General features: G+C 41.5%; 1 protein-coding gene across 6 annotated transcripts in view; it reads right to left on the bottom strand.

The window, feature by feature from the left end:
* LOC101001603 (phospholipid-transporting ATPase FetA-like) overlaps positions 1–19331 on the bottom strand; it is a 111681-nt gene that overhangs the window by 37558 nt on the left and 54792 nt on the right. For all 6 annotated transcript variants that reach the window (XM_009188560.2, XM_009188565.2, XM_009188563.2 and 3 more), the window contains 2 exons: positions 2289–2485; positions 395–603 (listed from right to left, as the gene is read on the bottom strand). In XM_009188560.2, coding sequence (XP_009186824.1) covers positions 395–603; positions 2289–2485 — 406 coding nt within the window. The remainder of the gene's footprint in view (positions 1–394; positions 604–2288; positions 2486–19331) is intronic.

The raw sequence follows: 19331 nt of genomic DNA, 5'->3' as shown, positions 1-19331 counted from the left end.
GGATCAACATGCTGTGCAATGGATCTTGAAGACTCACTCCTCCCGCCTAACTGAAACTTTGTACCCTTTGACCAACATCCATCTGATTTAAAATGGGAGTGAAACTGAGTATATAGACATTAGGAACTCCTTGAGGACAGAGACAAAGTCTTGTACATCTTGGTATTCTCCATGCCCAACACAATAGATTGTACCTATAAGATGCTAAATAAATGCTTTTTGGTTAGAACTGTTTGGGCTGGGTGGTCTTTGCCTAGAGAATAGAGACAGCTGTGAGAATAGGAGGTAAATGTGAATTCCAGAGGCTTATAGATTTAGAGCTAGATTCGTCTTGAAAACAATTTGCAAAGTAAAAATTCCCCAGGACTTGGAGAAAGCAGGAAGACATGCATACCATAGAGCTTCCCATTAATAGAACATTTGTTGAAAATCATAATGTTCTGAGTCAGAGTCCCTGTTTTGTCAGAGAACACGTATTTGACTTGGCCGAGCTCCTCATTAAGGGTGGTAGTACGAGCCTGTGCTGGTGTGTTCCTTGGTGCATAAAACATCTTCCGATCCCAGTTGATATATAAACTGTTGCCCAATCTTATTATTTCAACACTAAGGAGAAAAAAAAGAATGGTTCTGCGTCAGAACAGGACAAGCAAATATAACATCCTGGTTTCTTTCTTAGCAGTCCTGTGGTAGATCAGGGCTAGCATCTGAAAATCAGGGTGTCTTCTTGGGATTCTACCCTTCTGAAGTACCCTTCCCACCGGCCAACCCATGGTAATGCTGACTTTGGCCATTATCACTCAAGGCTTTACCACCTGTACCCAGATACATTTGATTAACTTTTTTGAGTCATACCTGTCTTTTATTCTTTTTTTTTTTTTCTAAAGTGTATCCAGGAAAAGTTACAGTTTTGGAATGTCTGCAGTAATGCAAGGTGTGATAGAGTAACAGTTAACTTATAAAAGGCTGTGTTGGCCCAGCTGGAGGATTATTGCTCCTGTCACATGGGGAAGACAGAGGAACTCAACACACTCGAGTTTATTTCAGAAGAAGAAAAGAAGTTATGGAAATTAGGAATAGTTTATGGACTGAACCTCTGATAAATTTCCAGGCAGAGCCAGCCTGCCTGTGGTGTGCTTCCTTCCACAACAACCTCTTCTCATTTTATATGAGTTTTCCCATTGCCTTTGTCATACTCCTCTTCTGCTCCAAATAGCATCCATTATAGATTCTTTATGGCTAATAAGCATGTTCATTTTAAAAGAGTGAAGACTTTTAAGGGGTCTCCTTCTTATCATCATTCATATTTAATGTGTTTTAATCTGCTTTATTATAAGGGTGATTATTAGTAATCCCTGTCTGAGACAGCTGCACTGAGAGATGGGGATTTTTTCCTTTGAGGTAAAGAAGGAAGTGCTCAGGTCCTCATCATCGACTGATTACTGATAATCTCTATGCCTGGAGTTGGGACTCCTCCCATCCTTTACCATATCCAGCAACCACAGCAATCTCTCTAAACCTTAGCACATAGTAGATACTCAATAAATATTACTAAATAAGGTAATCTAGTTACGTAGGGTACTTTTTTTTAATTGCCAAAAAGCCCCGGTACAGGGTTTAGAAAGCCTGGAAAGGAGGAAACTAAAATGTATTTGGGTGTATGTATGTGTAAGGAAATGCAGAACCTAGAAAAGGATGATCAGAGTAGGGTAAATACTTTTCTCCACTATTTCAAATTTTCATTCAAGGTGCTTATGAAAAAGAGTAAGAAAAACCCTTCTTCTTCTCTTCTACAACTTTTAGGAATTGAACTTAGGTCAAAATTACACCTATCTACCATCTGTCACACTGTTTCTGTGGGAAAATGCATTCTGAATTCTGATTAATTGACTTACAAGTGAATGTTTGGACCTATCTCATTGGTAAACTATGGGCTGCCTGGCCTATCTTCCTGGGGAACCTACCCATGTGTTAGCATCACCAAATTTGTCTGTATGTTTTCTAGTTATTTCATGTGTTTGTATGTCTTATTTAGTCACTTACTTTTTAAGTTATTTGAGGGCAGGGATAATTTTCTTTTTGTATAAACCACACAGTGTCTTCCTAGCACAGTATTCTGGACATGGAAGGCATTTATGCAATCTCTAGATATATCTCAGAGCATTTTGTACACCAGGTACTGTGGAGAGTAAGGGGTTAAAGAGCACAAGTTCACACTCTGGTTGGGGAATTAAGTAGACAGTATGAAGTCAGCTCCTCCCCCACACCCCAAAGTGATCAAAGAAGCCTACCTGACATAGAGGGAAATGGGCACCATGGTGTTGAGAATAATGAAGTAGGACCAGAATATGAGGATGGCAGAGACAGCTGATGAAGAGACATATTTTTCCCATGGCAGAAAAATCTGGAAGTGGTAGCCTTTCTTGTTCTGCCAAATGCCATGCCCAACTGCTAGGACAAAACATATGATGCCTAAACCCAGGAAAATCTATAAATGAAAAAAAAAAGAATTAAATGAACATTTCATCCAAGATATGTACTGCTTCAGTTCTACAGTCTAGAGCCTTATCTCTCAACAAAGCGACCCTCTCCTAGGAGGGCGGGGAGGCCCTATAGTTCACAGGCTCTGGGTAGCAGTACATAGGACAGAAAAGAAACCCCAGTAGAAGCTCTCCTTGGACATATTATTTAATATTTACAATAATCCTCTTTTAATAATAGATGAGGAACTTAAGAGTGAGAAAGAATTTTGTCTAAAGTCACTCAGCTACTGAGTAGAAGAAACAGGTTTTGAACCAGTTCCAGGACCCAAGCACTTAATCATTCCATTATTGAAGCTGCTTTAATAGAAGTCTAAAATGTGTGGGGCTTAGCAGTTAGGGGGTGGGCGATAAGGAAACTGACATAAAAGGCTGAAAATATGGTAGTCATGTTAACATTAAAGAATTTGGTAAAACTGAAAGGTAGACCATATGCCTACTGAACCTGCAGCTCTAAGAGAAGTGGTTAGAAAGAATCAAAATATTGTGTACTGGCTGCCTTTGAAAGGTATTGAAAGAAAGAGTTGGCTGTGTGCAGTGACTCATACATGCCATCCCAGGATTTTGGAAAGACCAGACAGGAGGATTGCTTGGGGCCAGGAATTTGTGACCAGCCTGGGCAATATACTGAGACCCCATCTTTACTAAAAAAAATTTTTTAAAGTTAAACGAGGGAAAGAATTAGCCAATTTGTAGGCAGAAATGAGAAGATACAGAAACATGGGGCATCAAAGAACTATGCCTTCTAGACATTAAACAGGAAGAGATAAGATTGAAACCTTAAGCAAAAAAGGCCCAATAATTATTTTCAACTGCATAAAGTGACTCAGCCTTTAGGCAAAGTTCAGGTTAAAGGTGATACCTTCTTACCCACGACTATTATTCCACATAGCCTCAACTTTCTTGCCATTAAGTTGAAAGAGAAGGGCATGGAGGGGCAAGGAAGCGAAGAAATAGGACAAACTCAAAAACTATGTCTAGGAAAGAATTTTCGGGGGCGGGGGGTTACTGACACATGAAACTAATTGGAAGCAAACAGATGAGAAGTCTTATGGGTTTTGGAGGAATGGTATTACTAGGTAACTATGAGCCTGGTCTAAAAAAGCCTGTGACTGTTTGGAAATCCTTAAAACCACACTGGGCAGGAAGCAGGTTACAAAAACTGCAGTCCCTAAGAAGAGTATACTCCCAAACATCCACTTCAGGGTTGGTCAGCAAGGATAAAGAATGAGGGAAAACTTCTCAGAAGTGGAGCCAGAAATCACTGAGAGCAATGAATAAAGGAGATCCTCTCACATCTCCAGACCAAGAGGAACCTCATTTAGATCTGATGGAGAGAACTGTGCATCAGTGAGAGATCTTGGACTCTGAGTTGGATGCAGTGACTGGGTAGGATTTGGGGGAGATGATGAGGGTGTTCCATATGTGGGAGGAAAAATGAAATGGATATGATGATCAGAAGGGTAGATTGTGGCAGTGATAATCATATGTATTCATTAAATTCTATTTTTTTTCCTTCTGAGCACATATCTAGAGCACATTTCCCAAGCTCTCTTGCAGTTATATGTAACTCTGTTCTAGCCAGCGCAATGTTGATGGAAGTGATTATGCTACTTACACGCTTGGCCCTAAAATGCTATCATGTGTGGCCAGGTGCAGTGGCTCACGCCTGTAATCCCAACACTTTGGGAGGCCGAGGTGGGCGGATCACGAGGTCAAGAGATTGAGACCATCCTGGTCAACATGGTGAAACCCCATCTCTACTAAAAATACAAAAATTAGTGTGGTGTGGTGGCGTGCACCTGTAGTCCCAGCTAGTCAGGAGGCTGAGGCAAGAGAATCGCTTGAACCCAGGAGGCAGAAGTTGCAGTGATCCAAGATCACACCACTGCACTCCAGCCTGGGCAACAGAGCGAGACTCCATCTCAAAAAAAAAAAAAAAAAAATCATGTGTGAGTCTTCCTATTCTCACTTCTTCCCCATTTGCTGGTTGAATGCAGGGAATCCAGTAGAAGATCCTGAAATCCAAGAGGTTGGTGGGGCCATTAGCTAGAATGGCTAGAGTATTCTTGAGTTATTGGTGGAGCAAGTTGCCCCTCCCCAAAACAACCTTCATTGTATTGTCACATATCTGTGAGATTTTAAGGCTGTTTTTTATTTTGGTTATCTTACTTTGACTAATACAACTATACTACTCATGGTTCCAGATTAATCTGATGCCCTCTATTTTTGATTATTTAACATTTAATTGTTAACACACACAAAGACATATGCAGAAATCACAGATATATGTTGATGAATGGAACAAACACCCAGAACAAATAAATAGAACATTCTCAGCACCCAGAAACAACCCTATGTCCCATTTCAGTCACTATCCCCCTAAAGTTGCACATATTTGAAGTATACAACTATATACTAGACATACACAACACACATGCATACACACACATATCTGTGAAACCATCACCATACTCAAGTTAATGAAATATTCATTATTCCTAGGTTTCTCGTGCCCTTTGTAATTCCTCCTTCCCACTTCTCCCTTCCCCTGGTCCTCAGGCAACCACTAATCTGCTTTCTGACACTTTAGAATATTTGAAATTTTTAGATTTTATACAAATGGAATCATATAGTATATATTCTTTTTTCTGGCTTCTACTACTTAGCATAATGACTTTGGGATTCATCCATGTTTTTGCATCTATCAATCGTTCATTTCTTTTTAATACTGAGTAGTGTTCTATTGTATTGATATTGCACAATTTGTGTACTAATTTTTCTTTTATTGAACATTTGGTTTTTTCCAGTTTTTGGCTATTACAAACAAGGCTGTATGAAACATCTGTGTACAAGTCTTTTCATGGACATAAGCTTTCATTTCCTTTGTACATATCTAGGAGTAGAATCACTGGATCCTATAGCAAATTTATCTTTAACTTTTTAAGAAACTGCCAAATGTTTTCCAAAGTCATTATGCCATTTTACATTCCTACCAGCCCGATATGTCCACATGCCTCTAGAGACAACATGATGTTATTGAACCACCTCGAAGTCTACCCAACAGTCTTTACATCTACCCAACAGTCTTCACATCTGTGACCTTGGTCACAAAGTATGGCTGGCTCAAAGCAACCCATCCCCATTGCTAGATAATGGAAGGGCTCATCTTTGTGCCACTGATGGGCAGGTCTTTGAAGAAAGACTAGAAAAGTAGGAGGAACAGGTCTAACTGGGACCATTCCTAGAAACTGAGATTTTAAATTATTTTTTATTATGGAAAATTTAAAACACCAATTAAAGTATATAAATAGGACAACAAACCCCCATGCACCCATGTACCTACCCATCACCCAGCTTCAACAATTGTCAATTCATAGCCAGTCTAATTTCATCCAAACCTCCTCTTCCCCTGCCTTCCCAGAACAAATCTGTCACATTATGCAATTTCATCTGTAAATAATTTAATATATAGCTCTAAAGGGTAAAGATCTTATTTTAAAACATAATCAAAACCAGTATTACTTAAAAATTAACACTAAACACTTAATATTCAATATCAAAATCTGGTATTTGAGAGTTGAGTGAGGGGCCGGGGAACAATAAAACAAAGGAGAATTGGGACAAAACACATAAAATCTGCTTTTATTCCTAGCCAAATCCAGATTCATGCTGAGTAGCTCAGCTTTTTGTGATGAGGGTTTCTCTGGGGCCATGCAATCTTTCCTTCTCAATCTTATTCCCACTTCTTTATCTTTCTCTTCAATTAATCATGTGAAAACAAAGCTATTCTCATGGTTCAGATAAAGCCTCAGTGAGTTACTGATCTGAGTTTGAGTTCTACTGCTCACACTAAGCCACCAGAAAGGAAGACCACTTCTCATCAGCCCAAGCCCCAGAAAGCAGGGCTTCCCCCACAGCCTGAATCTTGAAGGTGTAGGGCACAGTGTTTTCTTTCTTCATTGCTAGAGCTTTTCCTGCCATCATGAGGCCTTCAAAGCCCTTGCAGATGTTCTACATTTCTTTTTATTGTGGTAGGGATTTTTGGTACTTAGTCTTTAAAGCTTCACTTTACTTCCTTTCTATAAGGAGAAAGAAACAAGGAATCATTAGTTTGTTTGGTTATTGCTACAGACCCTAGAGATAATACCAGACCTAGTCAGACCAAAGAAGTGCAGACAGCCTCCCATTTAGCAAAAAGTGGCTTCAATAAAGAGTGAAATAAATAATTTTGTCACTCTTGACAAAACTGACCTAGAACCAAGGCCACTGGTCTCATAAAGGTGCTCCCTGGCCTCATAGGCAGCCTGTCAAAAGAAAGCACTCCTTGGGGCCTTTGACCCTTCACATCTGTGCTTTACATTGTGCCTTACCCCAGAAGGAGATCCTGGATCTCTGGCACCATTTCAATTTCATGCACTTTGCTCATTTGTCTCACAAATACACTCCTAGTTAATAGATCATGATTTAGAAGGCATTGTCACTGGGAGTTCTGGTCACTGGGGAGAGAGAACGGATCTAACCCCCAGCTCAGCTGTGGGCTCATCAGGAAGCAGCTTTGCTAAACGTGCTTCCTGTGTCTGTCAGATTTTCTTCTAAGAGGTATTTCCAAAAAATGGGGGAAAATGAAGTGTTTAAATCAGGAAGGATTTCTGGTTCAGCTTACTTCAAGAAATGGAAGTGTTTTACATATCACTGCATCGGCAATGTCCTGGCACAAATACCACAGAAACAAAACTGCTGAGCTGATAAGAACCTAGCTAATTCAAGGACATTTCTTCATTTAATAATTCAATAGAGATTTACTAAGAACTACTTTGTGCAAGGCACTTCCAAAAATATAAAGATGAATATGGTGTAATTTCTACTGTAGAGGCTCATAATCTGGTGGCTAAGACGTTCATTCATTTTTTTCACTCACTCAACAAACAATAATGAAGCTCCCGTTATATGTCAAGGATAGTTCCAGGGACTTAGGGACACAGTAGTGAGAAAAGACAACATCCTTATGGAGAGAGGTAGACAACAAACAAGAAATGAAAAAAATATCATTTAGTGATAAATGCTGTGAGGAAAATAAAACAGGTTAATAGAATAGAGGGTCTTGGTGGGGGTGTTAGAGCCCTTTTATCTGAAAAGGTAGCATTAAATGATGAAAAAGAAGCAAGCCATGCAAAGACTTGGGGGCAGACATTGCCAGCAAGGGTAAAGGTCCTAGGGTAGGAACAAGTTTGCTCTCTTACTTGACTTGTAGTTTTTCCGGGTACAGATTTCTAGGTCAAAATATGTTTCACTAAGCACTTTGAAGGTATGACCCTACTGGTTTCTAGGACCCAAAGGTGCTTTTGAGAAATCTGATACCAATCTAAGTCTAATTTTTGTTAATATCTTATTTTTATCTCTATGAGAATTTTAAAGGGATTTCTCTTTATAACTAAATCTTTCTAGTTTGACCCTCTGTTTAAAAACAAATTATTTCTCTCATATTTTCTATCTCTGTGTCTTTTTGTTTTATGGTCCAGGAGAGACTTTAATCCTTTAATGGGTTTTAAAAAAAAAATAGCAATCCCATTTTTGCTCCCCCAAATTCTATTCTGTTGTTGTTCTTAGATGTTTTTCTTCTTTCCCCCTTTTAAAGCAACCTATTCTTACTTTATATATGTAATTGCTTCTTTTCTCTGAGAATAGTCATAAAAATGTTTTAAAGTTCTTTTCTTTTCTCTTCCCTGAAATATAATTGTTTATTCTAGGTTCAGGTATTTTTTTTTTAAGATGGGATATTGCTATGTTGCCAAGGGTAGAGTGCAGTGGCTATTCTCAGGTGCAGTAATGGTGCACTATAGCCTTGAACTCATGGCTCAAGTGATCTTCTTGCCTCAGCCTCCTAAGTAGCTGGGAACCACACCCAGCTTCCAGAGTCAGTTATTCTATTTGTTCATCCTCATCCACCTTTTTATGCTACTTGTTTCCCTCTAGTCCGCTTAAAAATATAAGTAAAATAATAGTTTGATTATTATAGGTTGCTGGAGTAGATTTCATTTCTTTTGGTTAATTTTGTTTTCCTAACAGGCCACTCCTCTGAATGGGAAACCATGAGTTCTGTGTAGGTAGAAAGAATATGTTGTTTAACAAATTTCACCCTAGGGTGTACAAGAAACTTGCAGGCAAACTCAAGCCCCCCAAATTTTAAATTAAGTGGGTTTTACTCTAAGGGCTGACACTCACATTTACAAGCCTTAGTTCTCTGCAGGTAGGTTGTTAAATTTATTTCAAAAGCAGTTCTTTTGTTTGGGACTGGTTATTAATCCTTTGTCAGACGGACAGTTTGCAGATATTTTCTCCCATTCTGCAGGTTGTCTCTTCACTTTGCTAATTGTTTCTTTTGCTGTGCAGAAGATTTTAAACTTAATGTGATACCATTTTGTCAATTTTTGCTTTGGTTGCCTGTATGCTGGGATTATAAGAAGCTCAAATAACTCTATAGGAAAAAACCTGATAGTCCAATTTAACAATGGACAAAAGATCTGAATAGATATTTCTCAAAAGAAGACATACAGATGGCAAACAGGCATATGACAAGGTGCTCAACATCATTGATCATCAGAGAAATGCAAATCAAAACTATAATGAAGCCAGGCATGGTGGCTGATTTCTTATTGCTCAACGTCCTTTTCTTTCTAGTTGAAGGACTCTCTTCAGCATTTTTTTGTAGGACAAGTATGATGTTAATGAAACTGCTCAACTTTTGTTTGTCTGGAAAAGTCTTTCTTTTTCCTTCATGTTTGAAAGATATTTTCACTAGATATACTAGTCTAGGTAAAGTTTTTCCCCTTCAGCATTTTAAATATGTCATGCCACTCTTTCCTGTTAGATATGAGTTCTAAATTTCTTTTCAAAGAATTAATATGTCAGTATGTTCAGTTCTTTCCCTTCTACTTTTAAACTTAACTTCCTCGTAAAGCAACCTTTTTCGATTACCTACTCCACCCTGACTCATTCCAATTACCTACTCTACCCTGACTCATTCTGATCACCTGTTCCACCCTAACTCATTCCAATTACCTGCTACCTGCTCTGCCCTGACTCCTGCCAAAGCACTCACCCCATCATTCTTTTTAAATTAGCCATTCGGAATTAGTTTAGCCTATGTGGTCTAACCCTAGCCAATAGGGGAATGACACAGCAGCAGGGACCACGTGCGCCAGGGATAAGAACCCTTTTCCCTCCCTTGTCCAAGTGTGAGCTCACCATTGTTCCATCTGTAAGGGTGCACCCTTCCATATAGAAGTAACTTGCCTTGCTGAGAATTAAAAAGAAAATTTTATATTCGAGTGCTATTTCTTTTGTGGCACCGAAACTTTATATATAACAATTTGGGGGACTCATCCGGGATTACATTCCCCTCCGGGATGGTCTCTGGTTCTCTCTCGTGAGGAGGTGCACCCTGCCCTATTGTGGCGGCCTCAGGGGTGAGAAATCTAGACCCACCCAGTGTGAGGAATAACCTGAGCTCTCAGCAACACGGGGGGTGCGGGGGGTACTGGCCAGCAACCTAGCTTAAAGGATCCTCACATACTGCAGCAATGACTTTGTGCACAGACCAAGGAAGGAGATGTCACGGGAGCCAGTAAAGTACTTCCTTGGTGGTCAAATTCTGGAGGGCTAAATGTGTATGCGCGTGAATGATCACCAACAACCCTGCTTGCGGTGTTGTTCGTGTGGATGGTAACTGTCAGGCCTCTGAGCCCAAGCTAAGCCATCATATCCCCAGTTACTTGCACGTATACATCCACATGGCCTGAAGCAACTGAAGATCCACAGAAGTGAAAATAGCTTAACTGATGACATTCCACCATTGTGATTTGTTTCTGCCGCACCCTAACTGATCAATGTTCTTTATAATCTCCCCCACCCTTAAGAAGTTTCTTTGTAATTCTCTCCACCCTTGAGAATGTACTTTGTGAGATCCATCGCCTATCCCAAAACCTGTAAGAACTAATGATAATCCCACCACCCTTTGCTGACTCCTTTTTTGGACTCAGCCTGCCTGCACCCAGGTGAAATAAACAGCCATGTTGCTCACACAAAGCCTGTTGGTGGACTCTTCACACGGACACATGAAACAGTGACAAGTCCTACTGCTGGAAGAAGTGAGTGGGTCCTCTCTGTGGTTCCGTAGCTACCTCATATGGCTTAGGGCGGATCCTGCTGTAGGATTTACACTGGCATGCCAACACTAAGAAGGTCCTGATTCTACCTTGGGGGAGTGGCGAGAGAAAAGCACGAGTAGGAAGTGTGCAAAGGACCTTCAGAGGGGGAAAAGGGGAGAAACAGGTCAACCTTCCAAGACAGGCAAGACACCCCCTGGTTTGAGGGGTTGAGCCTTCCCGGGCAAGCAAGGCAAGATGCCCCCTGGTTTGAGGGGTTGAGCCTTCCAGGACAGGCAAGACACCCCCTGGTTTGACGGGTTGAGCCTTCCAGGACAGGCAAGGTGAGACATCCCTGGTGTTGAGGGGTTGAGCCTTCTGCTAATTTCAAGGGTTGAATCTGACACAACACCCCCATCCTGCCCCCGGCCCCCGCCGCTACCGCCCTTTCCTTTTTTCTTGGGGAAAGAGAGAGCAGCTCCACTCCTGCAGGTCCCTACCCTAGGGGAAGAGAGAGAGATAGACAGAGAGGTGAGAGGGAAAGAGAGGCAGAGAGAGAGAGAGAGAGAGGGAAAGAGGCAGAGGGGGAGAGAGAGAGAGGGAAAGAGGTGGGCGGGGGGAAGAGAGGCAGAGAGAGACAGAGAGGGGAAAGAGGCAGACAGAGGGGAAAGAGAGGCAGGGCCGGGGGAAGAGGCAGAGAGACAAAGGAGGGAGTCAAAGAGAGAGAAAGAAAGAGAAAAATAGAAGTAGTAAAGAAAAAACAGTGTACCTATTGTCAGGCCTCTGAGCCCAAGCCCAGCCATCGCATCCCCTGTGACTTGCACGTATATATATACACGCCTAGATGGCCTGAAGTAACTGAAGAATCACAAAAGAAGTGAAAATGCCCTGCCCCGCCTTAACTGATGACATTCCACCACAAAAGAAGTGAAAATGGCTGGTCCTTGCCTTAAGCGATGACATTATCTTGTGCCTGGCTCAGAAAGCTCCCCCACTGAGCACCTTGTGACCCCCACTCCTGCCCGCCAGAGAACAAGCCCCCTTTGACTGGAATTTTCCTTTACCTACCCAAATCCTATAAACGGCCCCACACTTATCTCCCTTCACTGACACTCTTTTCGGACTCAGCCCGCCTGCACCCAGGTGATTAAAAAACTTTATTGCTCACACAAAGCCTGTTTGGTGGTCTCTTCACACAGACGCGCATGACACCTATTCCCTTAAAAGCCAAGGTAAATTTAAAACCTGTAGTTGATAATTGAAGGTCTTCTCCTTGACCCTATAACACTCCAATACCACCTCGTTGTCAGCGTAAACAAGGGTGTAGCCCAAAAGCACTGAGGCCACTGACAACCTGTAGCCTTTCTATCAAAAATCCGTAACCCAGTAACCAGTGGGTGGCCCAAATGCATTTAGTCTGTAGCGGCAACTCCTCTGCTAACAGAAGAAACCAGAAAAAGAACTTTTAGAGGAAACCTCATTGTGAGCACACCTCACCAGTTCAGAACTATCCTGTCAAAAAGCAAAAAGGTAGCTTACTAACTCAAAAATCTTAAAGTATAGGGTTATTCTGTTAGAAAAAGATGATTTATCATTAACCACTGAAAATTCCCTTAACCCAGTAGGTTTCCTAACCGGGGATTTAAATCTTAATTACCATACAAAGGTCTGACCAAACCTAGGAGGAACTCCCTTCAGGACGGTACTATAAATGGTTCCCCCCGAGTGATTGGGGAGGGGGGAAACAAACCACAGTGGGTATTCAGTAATTGACAGGGAAACTCTTGTAGAAGCAGAGTTAGGAAAATTGCCTGATAACTGGTCTGCTCAAACCTGCAAGTTGTTTGCACTCAGCCAAGCCTTATAGTACTCCCAGAACCAGGAAGGAACCATCTATACCAATTCTAAGTTAATTTAGACTAAACAAGGTCTTATTAACAGCAAAGGAGAATTGAAATCCCAAACTTAGAAGGTTTTCAACAAAAGTAAAGTTTGCTAAAAGTTAACAGTGTAATATGTATTATCCTAACTTCTAATCTTGTGGCCTTAGGCAGTCTAGTCCACAGACATGAAGGAAGTTCACTTTAGAAAAGAATGGTTATCATCTTTAGGAAAATTAAAGAAAAAAGAAAAAAAGGAGGGGGGAGAGTTTATGTAAAAAGAATGTTATATGGTAAATTCTTGTCCTAAAATAAATTAACTAATTGTTTTTTTAAAAAAAGGATATTTACAACAAGTCAGAAAGTTGAGGCATGTCAAAGAATTATCTGTGAAAGTCGTGGGGAAAAAAAAGGTTATAAAAGGAAATTTATGCAAGAGATGTTGTATAATTTAAAAGTAATTAGGCCTCCTAAATATAAAACTATTGAAGAAACAGTATATGTGCAAAGTGTGTAAGGAAAGTAAAATATACTTTTGGTAAAAAAGATTATAAGGAGGCATAAGAATGTGAATTTTTACTACATTAAAAGGTTAAAAATACATTTTTTTGTTTTAAAGGTCTAAGCAAGTTTTAAAATGTTAATTGTAAAGGAAATTCTGTATGTAAACATATTAGCTAAAGTTAAAGAGGTATACAGTTTTTCTGTGAACTGAACATTAAAATAAAAGCACAACAAGTTTTTCTTAAAGCACTAACCTGCGCTTTAACAAAAACTATAAAAAAGGTTAAAAAGAGTCTATAAAAATCTTACCTTATGTTCAGACATTAAAAATTGGATAAATATGTCTACAAGGTTGTATTAAAATTAAGTTTAACATTAACAACCCACTAATATAAAGGTGAAATTTAGCTTATCTGGTATAAAAATCATACAGGAAGCATTATTAAATACAAAACGGTGTTTGGCTTTCTTTGGTCTAAAAACTAATAAAAATAGGTGCTAAAGGAAATTTCTCAGTAAGAAGGGCACCAAAGACTATAAAGTCCACTGCTGATGTCCCCACATTTAAAACAAAAGGTCAATTTCTTAGAAATTATATACTTGGTTTATCTTCTACTTTTCCTTTCCCTCAAAACTAAAAGACTTTTAGCACAGGTACCATCCCTAGAATTTCCAGTAAACCAGCACCAGCCTGAAGATCACATTCTCATCAAAAGGTGGAAAGAAGGAAAACTCGAGCCAGCCTAGGAAGGACCCTACCTTGTGCTGCTAACTACTGAGACTATTGTTCGTACAGCGAAAAAGGGATGGACTCATCACACACGAGTCAAAGCGCCATCCCCCCCAAGAGTCGTGGACCACAATCCCAGGGGAAAACCCTACCAAACTAAAGCTAAGAAAAATTTAACTCTTTTATCTATTCTATTCCTTTTATTCTTTCCTCGCTCTATTGCTGACCATCTAGTTATTAACATAACCAAGTCAATTTTGCCTCAAACTATTGCATTTAAAGATTGCCTTGTTATACCCTGTGGGGACTTGCCAAGTCAAAGACAGAAAAGTACCTCTGTCTCTCCTGACTCTCCTCAGAATGGGCATTAGTAAATTGGGACCATTTAATCTGGGGAGATTTCAATAAAGACCCCAGTGTCAATCAGGAGTCTTGCCCCCCAATGTATAACTTTTATGCGTAGTTGATTTAACGTTCTGTGGACCACTAAAGAGCAAGGATAGACTGCCCCAACCCATTTTTGCAATTTCCTAAAACCATACATTCATTTTACTAAAGGGACAGCCCCCCTGTCAGCTAAACCAGTGCAACCCTCTACAGGCTATTATTTCAAGCCCCCAAAGTTCTCCCCTTTTCTAAGCTGGTTCCCTTCTTTAAGCCGGTTTTATGGTATGGGTGCTGAGGTTTCAGGGAGAGACCCTATTGGATTCTTTAAAATGCATTTCTTTGATCCCCTGCCGCCTGCACCTGCCTCTAAGCCTTTTTCCAAAACCTCTCACATCGGAACCATTGATCCTCCTCCATCTAACGACAAGGCCAAGAGAGTGATGGTAGAAGTTAAAGACTTAAGGCCGGGCGCGGTGGCTCAAGCCTGTAATCCCAGCACTTTGGGAGGCCGAGACGGACGGATCACGAGGTCAGGAGATCGAGACCATCCTGGCTAACACGGTGAAACCCCGTCTCTACTAAAAAATACAAAAAACTAGCCGGGCGCGGTGGCGGGCGCCTGTAGTCCCAACTACTCGGGAGGCTGAGGCAGGAGAATGGCGTGAACCCGGGAGGCGGAGCTTGCAGTAAGCTGAGATCCGGCCACTGCACTCCAGCCTGGGCGGCAGAGCGAGACTCCGTCAAAAAAAAAAAAAAAAAGTTAAAGACTTAAAATAAACTTTGGCAATTGAGACAGGATACCAAGATGTAAATGCCTGGTTGAAATGGATCAAATATTCTGTCGGCACATTAAACAAAAGCAATTGTTATGCTTGTGTGCACAGCAGGCCAGAGGCCCAGATTGTCCCCTTTGCACTTGGTCCTCCAGTCAACCAGGCGTGGGCTGCATAGTAGCTTTTTTCCAAGATTCTACAGCCTGGGGTAACAAGTCATGCCAAGCTCTCACTCTGCTATATCCCGAAATCCGGAACCTTGCAGGTCAGCCCCCAAAGGCCATCCAGCTTCCATTTCCTAACACTAAGTTCACTTCCTGTCTCTCACGACAGGAAGGAAACTTAGCGTTCCTTGGAGACCTGAAGGGATGCAATGAGCTTCAGAATTTTCAAGAGCTTATCCAGCTGGGTGACAGAGCGAGACTCTGTCTCAAAAAAAAAAAAAAAAAAAAAGAGCTTATCAGTCAGCCCTTGTTCATCCCCAAGCAGATGTGTGGTGGTATTGTGATGGACCTTTACTGGACATTCTGCCAAATAACTGGAGTGGCACTTGGGCTTTAGTCCAATTGGCTATCCCTTTCACCCTGGCATTTCATTAACCAGAGAAAGGAAAAATAAGATATTGTAAAGCTAGAGAAGCCCATTATAGGTCTTTCAACTCTTACGTCTATTTAGACACAATTAAAGTCCCACAGGGAATACCAGATCAACTTAAAGCCCAAAATCAAATAGCTGCAGGATTTGAGTCAATATTTTGGTGGGTGACAATTAATAAAAATGTAGATTGGCTAAACTATGTCTATTACAATCAACAGCGATTTATTAACTACACTAGAGATGCTGTTAAAGGAATAGCTGATGGCCGGGCGCGGTGGCTCAAGCCTGTAATCCCAGCACTTTGGGAGGCCGAGACGGGCGGATCATGAGGTCAGGAGATCGAGACCATTCTGGCTAACCCAGTGAAACCCCGTCTCTACTAAAAATACAAAAACTTAGCCGGGCGAGGTGGCAGGCGCCTGTAGTCCCAGCTACTCAGGAGGCTGAGGCAGGAGAATGGCGTAAACCCGGGAGGCGGCGCTTGCAGTGAGCTGAGATCTGGCCACTGCACTCCAGCCTGGGTGACAGAGCGAGACTCCGTCTCAAAAAAAAAAAAAATAAAAAAAATAAAGGAATAGCTGAGCAATTAGGGGTTACTAGCCAGATGGCTTGGGAAAATAGGATAGCCTTAGACATGGTATTAGCAGAGAGAGGAGTTGTTTGCGTCATGATTAAAACTCAATGTTACAGGTTCACCCCAAACACCACCCCTAATAAAAGTATAACAAAAGCATTGCAAGGTCTGACTGCTCTATCCAATGAGTTAGCCAGCAACTCAGGGGTAAATGACCCCTTTACAGGATGGCTAAAAAAAATGTTCGGCAAATGGAAAGGAATAATAGCCTCAATACCTCCTTCGCAGCCGTAATAGGTGTATTTATTCTTGTCAGGTGCTGTGTCATACCATGCATCCATAAGTAGATGCAGAGGCTCATAAAAATGGCACTTACTAAAACCTCCCTTTACTATCCTCCACCTTATCCAGAGAAAGCTTCTTCTTTTACAAAATCAAGCGAAACAACTAAGCCAAGACATGTTTTAAAAAAAAGTTTGAAAAGAAAGTTGTAAGGAAATACAAGGGGAGGGATTATTAGATATGAGTTCTAAATTTCTTTTCAAAGAATTAATATGTTCATATGTTCATTCTTTGCCTTCTACTTTTAAACTTCCTCGTTAAGCAAACTTTTTCGATTACCTACTCCACCCTGACTCATTCTGATCACCTGTTCCACCCTACATTCCAATCACCTACTCCACCCTAACTCATTCCAATTTCCTGTTACCTGCTCTGCCCTGACTCCTGCCAAAGCACTCACCCCAACATTCTCTTTAAATTAGGCAATCAGAATTAGTTTAGCCTGTGCGGTCTAACCCTAGCCAATAGGGGAACAACACAGCAGCAAGGGCCACGTGAGCCAGGGATAAGAACCCCTTCCCCTCCCTTGTCCAAGTGTGCGCTCACCATTGTTCCATCTGTAAGGGCGCACCCTTCTATATAGAAGTAACTTGCCTTGCTGAGAATCAAAAAGAAAATTTTATATTCGAGTGCTATTTCTTTTGTAGTACTGAAACTTTATATATAACACTCCTGAGCTGTAATGTTTCCACTCAAAAGTCAGCTGCCAGGAGTATTGGAGCTCCATTGTATGTTATCTGGTGCTTTTCTCTTGCTGCTTTTAGAATCCTTTGTTTATCCTTGACCTTTGGGAGTTTGATTATTAAATGCCTGAGGTAGTCTTTTTTGGGTTAAATTTGCTTGGTGTTCTATAACCTTCTTATACTCGGATATTAATATATTCTATGTTTGGGAAGTTTCCTGTTATCCCTTTGAATAAACTTTCTACCCATATCTCTTTCTGTATCTCCTGTTTAAGGCCAAAACCTCTTAGATTTGTCCTTTTTTTTTTTTTTTTTTTTTGAGATGGAGTCTCGCTCTGTCACCCAGGCTGGCGTGCAGTGGTGCAACCTCTGCTCACTGCAAGCTCCGCCTCCCAGGTTCATGCCATTCTCCTGTCTCAGCCTCCCAAGTAGCTGGGACTGCAGGCGCCTGCCACCACGCCCAGCTAATTTTTTGTATTTTTAGTAGAGACGGGGTTTCACCGTGTTAGCCAGGACGGTCTTGAGCTCTTGACCTCGTGATCTGCCCACCTCAGCCTGCCAAAGTGCTAGGATTACAGGCATGAGCCACTGCACCCAGCCAGATTTGCCCTTTTAAGGCTATTATCTAGATCTTGTATGAGGGCTTCATTTTTTTTTCTTTTATCTTCTCTGTTTATCTTCAAATAGCCTGTCTTCAAGCTCACTAATTCTTTCTTCTGCTCGATCAATTCTACTATTAAAACACTCTGATGCATTCTTCAATATGTCAATTGTATTTTTCAACTCTAGAATTTCTGTTTCTTTTTAACTATTTCAGCCTCTTTGTTAAATTTATGTGATATAATTCTGAATTCCTTCTTTGTGTTATCTTGAATTTCTTTGCGTTTCCTCAGAACAGCTATTTTGAATTATCTGTCTGAAAGGTGACATATCTGTTTCTCCATGATTGGTCCCTGGTGCCTTATTTAGTTTGTTTGGTGAGGTCATGTTTTCCTGAATGGTCTTGATGCTTGTGGATGCTTGTTGGTGTCTGGGCATTGAATAGATAGATATTAATTGTTTTTATAGTCTCTGTAGTCTGGTCTTCTTTTTACCTTTCTTGGGAAGGCTTTACAGGTATTTGAAAGGACTTGGGTGTTGTGATCTAAGCCATATCTGCATTACAGGGCACCCAAAACCCAGTAATGCTGCAGTTCTTGGAGACTGATAGAAGTATCACCTTGGTGGTCTTGAATAAATCTGGAAGAATTCTCTGGATTACCAGGCAGAAACTCTTGTTCTCTTTCTTTTCTCTCTAACAGATTTAGTCTATCCCTGTGCCAAGCCACCTAGAGCTGGGTGTGGAATGCCACAAGCAACTCTGAGGCTACTACCACTGGGACTGTGCTGGAGTCACACCTGAAGTCAGCACAGCACTGAGTCTCACCCAAGGCCTGCTGTGACCACTACCTGGCTACTGCCTATGTTCACTTCAAGCCCCAGGGTTCCACAATCAGCAGATGGTGAAGCCAGCCAGGCTTATGTCCTTTCCTTTAGTGCTGTGAATTTCCTCAGCCCCCAGCATGTCCAGAGATGCAGTCTGGGAGCCAGGGACTGAAGTCAAAAACCTTAGAAGTCTACCTGGTATTCTATCCTACTATGGCTGACCTGACCCTCAAACCATGAGACAAAGTCCTTCCCACTCTTCCCTCCCATTTCCACAGGCAGAGAAGCCAGTCCCCATGGCCACCATCAAAGACCTATGGAGGGTACTGCCAAGCTACTGCCAATGTTCACTTAAGGCCCAAGGGCTTAGTCAGCTTGTGTTGAATACTGTCAGTCTTGGGACTCACCCTTCAGGGAAGTGGGCTACCCTCTGGCTCAAGGCAGGTCCAGAAATGCCATCCAAGAGCCAAGGCTGGAATCAGGGGCACCAAGGGCCCACGTGCTGTTCTACCCCACTGTGGCTGAGCTGGTACCTAAGCTGTAAGACAAAGTCCTTTTTACCGTTCCCTATGCTTTTCCCAAGCAGAAGTCTCTCACCATAGTCACCATGGCTGGGAATGTGCTGGGTTTCACCTGAAGCCAGCACATCTAGATGCTGCCACCCTACAGTCTCACCCAAGGCTCATAATGTACTACCTGGGTACTGCTGCTGGTCCTTCAGGGCCCAAGGGCTCTTTAGTCAGCAGGTGATG

The sequence above is a fragment of the Papio anubis genome, chromosome 13 (genome assembly GCF_008728515.1).
Source record: "Papio anubis isolate 15944 chromosome 13, Panubis1.0, whole genome shotgun sequence".
NCBI classification, from domain to species: domain Eukaryota; kingdom Metazoa; phylum Chordata; class Mammalia; order Primates; family Cercopithecidae; genus Papio; species Papio anubis.
This window is presented reverse-complemented; position numbering and strand designations above follow the sequence as displayed.